Genomic DNA, 10,339 nt, shown 5'->3' with positions numbered 1-10,339 from the left:
CTCGAGGCCCACATTGCTTTCTTTACCACTTCAGCAGAGTTATACTAGGTTTGCAGGCTTCCAGCTGAGAACATCTTTGCATAGCTATCTGGCACAGATCAATTGAAAAAAAATCAATATTAAGAGAAGGGTTAGATGAATGAAGGGACAATTAAGCCTTTCCGAGACCTTGCGAATGACATATGCTACATGTTGTGGAGTAAGCAGGAGTCTTCTACTTTGTGCTGGTCCTCCTGCCAATGTTTCTGCGACATATCTGTACTCGATTAAAGCTCCCGAGCTTTAAGGTTTCATGATTACTTTCCAAAGATTTCAGAAACTTATTTCAAAGCTGCAGCATTTTAATGTAATGCTGCTTATAGCATGAATGTTTGGGCACATGAAGCTTTCAAAAGGTTTCTCTGTTTTTTTCCTTTTTCAGGGAACAGGTAGCACTACACCAAGTGAACACAGCCTGAGGCAACACCACATTTGACTTGCGTTTGCATCCAGTGTTACATCATCATGCTACCTTAGCATTGCAGAAACAGAGAGCTCCTCCTTTGATTGCCTGTTCAGGTTTGCAGCCCTGTATAATTTATAATGATAATAACAATTGCTTAGAGTAATGTGTAACTTTGTATGCTTGAGTTGCCTAAATCAAAATTAAGGAGAAATTAGAAAACCAGAGCTGGCTGGCTGGAGGAGATCAGCCTTGAAAAGAGAACATGTTGCACAACATCATCTTAACAGGTATGTTGCACAGGTGAGTCCAACAAAAAGATAGTAAGAAGCAATTCCTGATTACCACCAGAGAGACCCTACCAGCAGAAATGCCAAGCGCAATGAGTATGCCACTATCAAAATTAGTTCTGAGAAATAGTGTGAATACATAAACGCTTTCTGAGAAATAAGATACATATGCATGTAATGCAAAGATAAAAAGCTCTAAAACCAGTATCTGGGTGTGCGTGTCTGAGGTGGAGCTGATTCCCCCCACACCCAGCGCTAGACCTAAGGAGGAATTCCTTCACAATGAGAGCGGTGAGGCCCTGGCACAGGTTGCCCAGGGAAGCTGTGGCTGCCCCGTCCTGGAGGTGTTCAAGGCCAGGCTGGATGCGGCCTTGGGCAGCCTGATCCGGTGGGAGGTGTCCCTGCCCATGGCAGGAGAGTGGAACTGGATGGGCTTTAAGGTCCCTTCCAACCCACACCACTCTGTGACTCTATTAACCCAGCGCCCCACGGGGGCGCTAGCGGGGCGTGAGGAACCACCTCCCCCGCGGCCTCGCCCGGCTCAGGCGGGACCCTGTGATGTCACCAGGCGCCGCCGGAAGCGCCGAGCCGCCCGGCCTACATTTCCCGGCAGACAGCGCGCCCGTCCCGGAAGTGGCGTCCTGCCGTATCCGGCGAGCGTGCGGCGAGCGCTCCTGTTGGTGCCGGTTGCGGCGGGTCGCGGGTGGCCGGGCCGGAGGCGGCGGGAGGAGCTCGGGGGGCCGCAGCCCGTGCTGAGGCGGTTCTCTGCCCACAGGGGCGGCCATGGCGGACTCCACGCAGAATGGGCCCGTGCAAGGCGGGGCCGGCGGCGGCGCCGTGGTAAGGAGGGGGCCTGGGCCGGCCGCGGCGCTTCTGCGGGGTCGCGGGCGGCTCTTTCGGCGCTGGGAGGGCCGTGAGGGCATCGCGCTGAGGCACGGAGCGGGGGGCGGGCGGAGGAAGCGGCCCCTTCGCTTTCTGATGGAGGCGTGCTGTTAATGCGCCGCCCTTATTGAAAGTGTCTCGGTCTAAACTAATCCTCGTGACTCTTGTCCTGTGCGTCTGGTTATATTGTGCGAGTAACTCGGCAGATAACGATGGGAGGTACTTGCACGTTAGGGTAATTTCTGGTAATTTGCATAAAAGGGGTCTAGGGACGTAGAGGAAAAGCAGTTTCAAAACAGGGCTCAAGTTGGAAAAGGGAAAAAAAGAAAAGAGCTCTTTCATGTGAAAGGAAACTGATGCTTTGACTCTGACACCTAATGGCTAAAAGCGTGCTGTGTTTAATTAGAACTTTTCTAGTATGAGGGCTATATCAGGTGTAAAGAGAACTGTGGCTAAGGAGTGCTCAGCAACTGGAGAGGTGCTAGATTACTGTTAAAAGCTTTTTACACAGGCCAAAACAAAGCCCCTTTCCTTATGATGTACTTACGCTAACTTCATTCAACTCCTTACCCCCCCCGCCCAAGAGGTACGGAGGTCTAGACACAGGTGCGTGAAGGAAATTTGAAACAGTAGTTTCTGCAAGGAAACTTGGAGCAATAGATGTGAAAGTCAGTCAGGTTTAAAGACCACACATGATACATTTTTGAAGCTGGCTGTTCTGTGGTGTTGCTTTTTTTAGAAAAAGTACATCCACACAAGATCTTACCACTGTATTTTGTTATAGCGTATAAAGGAGCCTTTTCCTTCTTAGACACCCTAGCTATTTTTGATCTAGTTAGTAACATAATTTGAGTCACGTTTCATACAATATAAAGAGATGCTCTTTGCCTCAAGCTATACTTTGCTTCTATTCGAAGCTGGAGAGATAGCTGCAATCTAATAGAGAAGGCAAGGATGTTCATTGTATGCAAATACTAAGATACCAACTTCTATGGGGGTTGTTTTTTTTTTCCTTTTCTTCTAATGTAGCAATTTCTGATGGCTAACAAGTTGGATACAGCAATGTGGATTTCCCGATTGTTCACAGTTTACTGCTCAGCTTTATTTGTCCTGCCTCTTTTAGGGTATGTATTGTAATATTGTAAAATAGCATAAAATATTTACAAAGTAACTGTACTCCCTTTTCATAGAGTTGATTTTCATGTAAGGATATGTTTCTGTTATTCAGCTTATTTGGGGGCATTCAGTAAGAACAGCTTGTAGGTTTTAGATTGGTTTCAAACATTTGTAGATATGTTTGGAAATTATGTTGAACAACTGTGAAGTACTGGCAAATGCATGTTTTTATGCGTGGTTATGGAGTCATACATTGAGTTGCTTTACCTGTTGGCACCTGCAGTAAATCAACGTTACCAGTTTTTGAGTTGTAATTTGGTAATAGTGTTTATGCATGATAATAGAAGTACTTAAGGTGTTGTGCAGATGTGATGCAATTCTCAAGGGTAGGAAAGCTCCAGAGCAGAGGAGCGGTTCATATGGTAACATCTCCTCTGATGATTTTCAGGTTGCATGAAGCAGCGAGCTTTTATCAGCGTGCCTTGCTGGCGAATGCTCTTACTAGTGCCCTTCGACTACACCAAAGGCTACCGCACTTTCAGCTTAGCAGGGCGTTTCTCGCCCAGGCTTTGTTGGAGGACAGCTGCCACTACCTGTTGTACTCCCTTATCTTTGTGAATTCCTATCCTGTTACAAGTATCCTTTACTTGTGTAATCCTGATAATGTTTTTAAAGATCTTAAACTCGATTCTTTTCATCACCTGTACTGTGATTTCAAAAAACTGGTTTAAACCAGAATACGTTTGCTATATGTACTCTATGTAAAATAAGAAAGGCTTTTGTTGATAGATTCGTATTGGGGTTAATCACCTCTAACTAGTGCACTGCAGTCTCTAGCTACTTAGATTTTGTGTTCTTGAGACCTAAGTTTGGTAGATTTTATGACCAGCCTTAAGTGATACTTTAAGAAGCTGATAACTTTCACTTATTACTAGTACAGGTTTTATATATGATTCTTCACCATAAGAAGGACATATATTGTGTAGAGAAAGAATTACTCAGTAGTAGCTTTTTCAGTTAAGTAATTAAACAGTTAAAGCCTGCAAAAAAGGCTTGCTACTGTGGCTGTCAGAGGTAACACAGAAGAACTGACTTTGTGCCACTTTGTATGTACACTTAGTATACTACTCCTAAAATGTCCCTGGCAGAGGAATGTCTATGTTTTTGCTCTCTAAAATCTGAGTGACTGCCAACTGCCTGGTCTTTGGTAAAGAAATGAGTTTTATAACATCTCTTAATAAAAGTATATTGTAGTTTTTAAGAAGTAACCTCATGCTTGTCTTTGCATTCCTACTAAAATGCGTTCTTTCTGCGTTGGTGTGTAATGGTATATGTTTACATACCTGCATACACCCACACTTTGAAATCAATAAGAATGCATGGCAAAGAGGCGCAAGAGGCAAAGGAAGGAGTTATTACTGTAGATGTTCGACATGGCTGTCTCATTCCAGGGTAGGTCATTCCAGCCAACCTCTTGTAAACTGCCATCAGGCTATAACTTGTGTACTAGCATAACATTATGGAGAAATGTGCACTTGTGCAGCCTGTAATTTTCCTTATCACTTGCTTCAGTGAGTATTTTTCCAGTTCTGCTGTTCTCTTTGCTTCATGCTGCCACTTATACAAAGAAGGTCCTTGATGTAAGTACCATATGATGTATAAAATGTTTATAAACCCCAAGAATGCCAACAGGCTTGCATTGCATCTGTAGTTTCCTTTAACTGCACTAGAGGAGTTAGAGTGAAATTGTAATATGGAATCTCAGCACCCAGAATGTGAGGAGTCCTTTTTTAAGTTCCCTGCCCCCTCCCTGCCTCTTCTTCTGTTATGACTTGATATGTTGGAGTTGACACTATTTATTTTTCTTCAAATGCTGTCCTTTGATGGAAGCAAAGTCTGTGTAGCAGTTAAGTTGAAACTTAAGACATTTCTTTTCAAGCTAAACCATAGCCTGTGAAACTTAATGTCCTATTTCAGTAATAAAGTAATAAACTGGAGGGTGAGGTTGGGAAGCAAAATACTTGCCAGTAGACCTGCTGCTCAGTGAACTCCCTTGTGCAGCTTAATGTAACTAACCTTTGGTATTTCTAACTGCGCTGTCTTGCTGCCATAGGCGCTTCCTCCTAGTGGACAGAATAAGGCACATGGCCACCTCTATGCATTTGAACCTAAAATGAGTGGGTGAGGGAACTGAAACATCTCGTGTTTGTAACTTAACTCTATGTAATAATGGAGTTCCAGGCTTCCAGTAGTTTTCCTTGGGATACTAATATCAATACCCTTAAAGCATCTAGACTTCAAATAATGAAATGAATTGTAAATGATAATTTTTAATATTTTGGGTTTGTTTTTTTTACTAGAGAAGATAGATGTAACTCTTATGTTTTCTGGCAATCTTTCTCTTCAAAGGCACGAAGTTCAAATAGCCTGCCCTTACTGAGAAATCTTTTAGAGAAACTGAATGCTAATCAACAGAATATTCTAAAATTCATTGCTTGCAATGAAATTTTCCTGATGCCAGCTACAGTTTTTATGCTTTTCAGGTAAGAATTATCATATTTTTAGACTTAGAAACTTTCTACACAAGATTACTTTTTGCAGTTGAGTTTTCTCTTGATCACAGATCTCCATCTGTATGATTCTGGCTATTGATCTTGAACCTAAGAGTTAAATTTATTTGATTCCTAGACTTCTGAAGTTGGTACATCATGAAATTGAAGAGCATTAACTCTGATATAACTGAGCACTTAAAAAAACCTTTCCCTCTCATAGCATGGATGACTTTGTTTGGTCAAGTAAAAGTTTTTTCAGGCCTGTAACTTGCATTCTCCTACATTACTCAGTAAGTTGAATTTTGATCAGTGTAATAAAATATTAAGAACTTGTGTTCACTTTCAGTGAAGCTTATGATTTTGGACTATTAGTCTCAAGAAATTTGGGGGACATGAAATTTCATTGTGCTAAAAATGTGCAAGCAGGAGTAGGTTATGTCCTCTCCTGTGTTACTTCTGACCTGTGACCCTTGTCTCTCTTTCAATCTGTTTGATTTTGGCTGCTGTGCAGCCTCTTGAATTAATTTTAGGAATCTTCAGCATATGTTGGAATCATACAGGAGTCACATAGGCATAATGACGTGCCAATCATTGAAGTTTGGGTTATTGCCTTTTAATATTTGGAGGGGGAATAACACCCTTTGTTCCATAAGTAATAGCATAGTGAGACCATTTGTGTCAAGTGGTCTCACAAGCAGCAGAAGGGAGGCTTTATCTTCTTGGAAGTTACTGGAACACAGCCCTGAAGGATTCCATTTCATTTAAGGCCACTTGCCAACTGACAGATACGCTCTGTATCCAGCATCTGAAACTTTCAGATGCCTCAAACTTCTCTTTAGGAGAACTCTTCTTTGCAACCCCATTCCCCTCACTAAAGGAGAATTTGTGAAGTGCTCCTACTTGATGCATCATCTAGTAGGTACTAAAGCATATAAAAGGTCAAATGTGAAATTTTAAAATTGTATAATGGTTAAATGCAAGTGTTGTGAGAATTTGTTCTTTAAACTGTTCTAGCATATTAAGGTACTTGTAGATACTGTATAGCTGCAAGATATTCTCTTTTCCCCCTCCAATAGCTCATTTTCCTTTTCACTTTTTTTCCTGGGTAAAGATATTGCTCATACTTGCAGGAGCTGTAGTTACTGGAACTGACATGCTTAAGTTCAAAACAGAGCTCTTAATATTGTGTTATATAAAGAAACTTTGGTTATTAAAATCGAACCCATGTTATTTCTGTGCTTTGTGTATGGTTTATATGTTACCCTTTTACAGCACCATCATGTGAAAAAGAGCTTTGTAAGGTATAAAAACCTGACTTTGGTGTAACTGGAATAGTTGAATATCAGCTGGATATTAATATCTCAATACATCCAAAATAGTCTGCAATGTGTTCCGAGAAGTTTTGCAAGAGACTAGAAATGTTGTCCAGGTATTCAAAGTGCTACCATTAGAGCTGGACAATTTCTATGCTTGACCAGTAAGCTCTTTTTTGATACTGAACAGGTGTCTGTCATCTCTTCTGTGATTATTTGCCCACTGCCAGAAGCGAACCATATAAAAAGCTTCATAAATATAAAATCAACACAACAACAGCATTAGCTGCTTTAATGAGCAGTTTTTCTGCTTTCATAAGTGTATGGTTATGTACTTTATCTTGTCAGGTCAAGATTATCTGAACCAACATGACCCCAGTCTAGCAATATTTGAGCCTAAGTGGTTTGCTTGCTTTTATAAGAAAAAGTACTGGCATTTTTTTTCTTTTTGTCACTGTTAACCTTTACTTCTCTATTCTTTTTCAGTGGGCAAGGGAGTCTGCTCCAGCCCTTCATTTACTATAGATTTCTTACATTACGCTACTCCTCCCGGCGAAATCCATACTGTCGGTAAGCACTAAATCGGTTTTGGAACTTAATATTTACCTGCATAGTGTTTAGGTGTTCAGAAATTTTTCATTCTGAAAGGAATGCATAACTTGTAATACTGAATCAGCAAATGATAATTATAGAATGTGGAATACTCCTGGATGCTAAAAAAAGAACAGCTGATACAAGATTACTTTTTTTTATGTAACTGAACTTTTCTGAAATGTGCCACCATCCTTGAATGGGAACTTTCAGAACATGCTTAAGTAATTCAAACTATGCTTTGGGAGAAAGATTTTTTTTTTTTTTTTTCAATTGTTCTGCAGCCATTTATGGGGAAGAAATAATTTTTGCATTCCAGGCCTGTCTGAGGTGAAGTCTATACATGAACAGGCACTTATGAACTTGTGTCATATTGACAGGAAAAAAAAAAAAATCTGTGGATTTTTTACCTTCCTCCAGGGAAGGTAACTCAACCACCTCCCTGGGCAGCCTCTGCCAGTACCCAATGACCCTTTATGTGAAGAATTTTTTCCTAATGTCCAGCCTAAATCTCCCCTGGAGGAGCTTGAGGCCATTCCCTCTTGTCCTGTCCCCCGTCACTTGGGAGAAGAGGCCAGCACCCTCCTCTCCACAACCTCCTTTCAGGTAGTTATAGAGAGCAATGAGGTCTCCCCTCAGCCTCCTCTTCTCCAGGCTAAACAACCCCAGCTCTCTCAGCTGCTCCTCCTAAGACCTGTTCTCCAGCCCCCTCACCAGCTTTGTTGCCTCGTGTGTTACCTCCCAGCTCCTATTTCACTATTTCTGATAAAGCAATACTCTTTTTCTTTGTAGTGGTCTTTATTTGATTTGAGGTGGATTTTTTTTCTGTTGTCTTTATATCTATTCTCAACTGGAAGCTGCTGAACTACATTAAAATGTTAATGTTTAAAGGATAAGAGTTCTGACGTTGTTGCAAAATAGCATGACACTGAGTTAATGTAAAGAACTTGCTAACTAGAGTTGCAGGGGGTGTTGAGAAAAGAAATGAATGAAAAAGATATTTAAATGCTACTTCTGCTAAATGGTGTAGGATTTAAAAATCTTGTTTAAATCTGATTTTGCAGGACTCTCTTCACCGAGCTGAGGATTGTTGTTGAACACTTAATAATGAAACCCTCATGCCCTGTTTTTGTAAGAAGACTGTGTCTCAGCAGCATTTCCTTTATAAGCAGATTGGCACCAACTGTTGCATAGCCGAACTTCAGGCACATGTGTTTTGTGAACATTATGAGCAACTGGCACTTCTGATGATTATAAGTTCTTGGTTTTACACTGATCTTGCTCCAGGCTGTATAAAAATGTGTATATGCTTTTCTTGGAGATAATAGGAAATTTAGCATATCAAAAACAAGTAATGGAAACTTAAAATTATTGTGCTGTATTGCTAATTGGTGGAAAAAAAAGTAGCTGCATCCCATCCAAAACATGCCCAGTCATACAGAGTTGGGTTTTTGGGAACCAAGGATTGTTTGAGGTTGACTAAAACTTTGAGAAGTCTGTGCTCAGTAGGTTTGTTAGTTGGAACTATAGCTACTGTAGGATGTCTCCAGTGGATAGCAGTTGGTATGCATAGCTATGCAGTACACTTTGGACAGTATTCTTCTGCATCCTAAATGTAGCTGTAGAACCATTTAATCTAAATTACTGTACTCAATGGAAAAATATGGCCCACTTCAAATTTAACAAAAGAGTTAATATCTATCAATCTGATATCATTAACGCCGTATCTGGAGGAGAGGCTATTTTTGTTAATACTACTTAAAGAGAACTCTTCCAAGTTTCTACCTTGTGACATAGTCTTACATTAAGTTTTTGGAAGAAATGTCAAGGCTCTGTTCATGGAGAAAACTGTGGTTTTCTTGTCGTAACAAGATGTTTTACCAAGATAAATTGCAGACCTTTTTGCTGGCTTTTCAAACAAAGATGCAATCCTTAAACTTTTAACCATCTCTAAGTGAATTAATCAGAGTAAATGAAGTAACTTTTGCATAAGCATTGCAGACTTGTTCTTCTGTCTCATGAATGTGAGACTGCAGTAATTAATGCATGTTGGCTTTTAGAAAATTTATCTGTAGCTAGCTCTGTATAAATTGTTCTGGTTCATGAGACTCATTGTGATGAGAAGTTTATGTAAAGGATTGCACCTATTTAGGCAGCTTCTTAAACAAAGGGGTGTAGGATTTCTGACATAAATCCGTCTGATGCAAACCCACTGTCTTGACTACAAATGTGAATATTAAATTAAGTGCTGATTTTTGTATTGACCCAGTGGCTCAAAGGTAGATTGAGGGAAAACCAATACTGTCTATCTGAATTCAAACTTTTTTCCATGAATTCAAGGCAAAGTATTTGCCTAATATTCTGTAATTAATGTTAGCATTCTAAATGTGTAAAACTTAAATGGGTTTCATTGGCCTTTTGTAAGCTTCTATAGCACTACACTTAACTATTCTTCCTTGGTCAGAGAAATTGTGTATGAAAGATGTTCAAAAACGGTCTTAAAGCAAAGTATTTTCCTGTAACTATTGAGTTATCTTGTTTGTGATGTGGATATTATTCTTACTTTGCAGTTGTATTAGTTTGTTAGATTAGAGCCGTATATTTATAAACTTATTTCATTTTTTGCTCAACCTCTTGGTACTGGTAAATCAATTGATAATTGAATATTATATTCTTTGACCACTTGTCTTGCTCTCTGAACATGTTTAGCTATTTATAGAACACTGGCACACTGCAGGAGCAACTGCATGCAGTAGTGCTCTACAGCTGCTAAAGACTTGCAATGAGATTAATTATATGTATATCCTGTAATTTGAGGATTTTATAAAAACTAAAATTTCTACTGCAATAAAAGGAGTGTTAAATGTAATTTGCTAGGCTCTTCAAGCTTATTTTCTCTCTGACAGAACATCCTGATGCTTGAACCTGGAAGTTGAGCAGAATGCTGTCCTGGGTGTATGTGTGCATGTTTATATTCCCACTGCTGCTTCTGAATTGTGGTACAATGTCTTGTTAATTTCTAAATTATTTTATAGCGAATTTTTGCCTTAAAATTTATGACCTCTTCCTCCAGAGTTTAATACAAGAACAAACACTGCAACAATGATATCCAATCAGAGCAGAAATCTAGACCTACTAATTATCACTTGAATT

General features: G+C 40.1%; 1 protein-coding gene across 1 annotated transcript; it reads left to right on the top strand.

Annotated features, from left to right (window-relative positions):
- Positions 1–1,429: 1,429 nt before the first annotated feature.
- On the top strand, positions 1,430–9,481 carry TMEM33 (transmembrane protein 33). The gene is made up of 7 exons (XM_069856125.1): positions 1,430–1,572; positions 2,644–2,738; positions 3,179–3,366; positions 4,303–4,370; positions 5,140–5,273; positions 7,082–7,165; positions 8,251–9,481. Exons 1-7 carry the CDS (start codon positions 1,516–1,518, stop codon positions 8,378–8,380), a joined length of 756 nt encoding a protein of 251 aa, XP_069712226.1. The 5' UTR covers positions 1,430–1,515; the 3' UTR covers positions 8,381–9,481.
- The last annotated feature ends 858 nt before the right edge of the window (positions 9,482–10,339 follow it).

Source organism: Phaenicophaeus curvirostris, chromosome 4 (assembly GCF_032191515.1).
Source record: "Phaenicophaeus curvirostris isolate KB17595 chromosome 4, BPBGC_Pcur_1.0, whole genome shotgun sequence".
NCBI lineage: Eukaryota > Metazoa > Chordata > Aves > Cuculiformes > Cuculidae > Phaenicophaeus > Phaenicophaeus curvirostris.
This window is presented reverse-complemented; position numbering and strand designations above follow the sequence as displayed.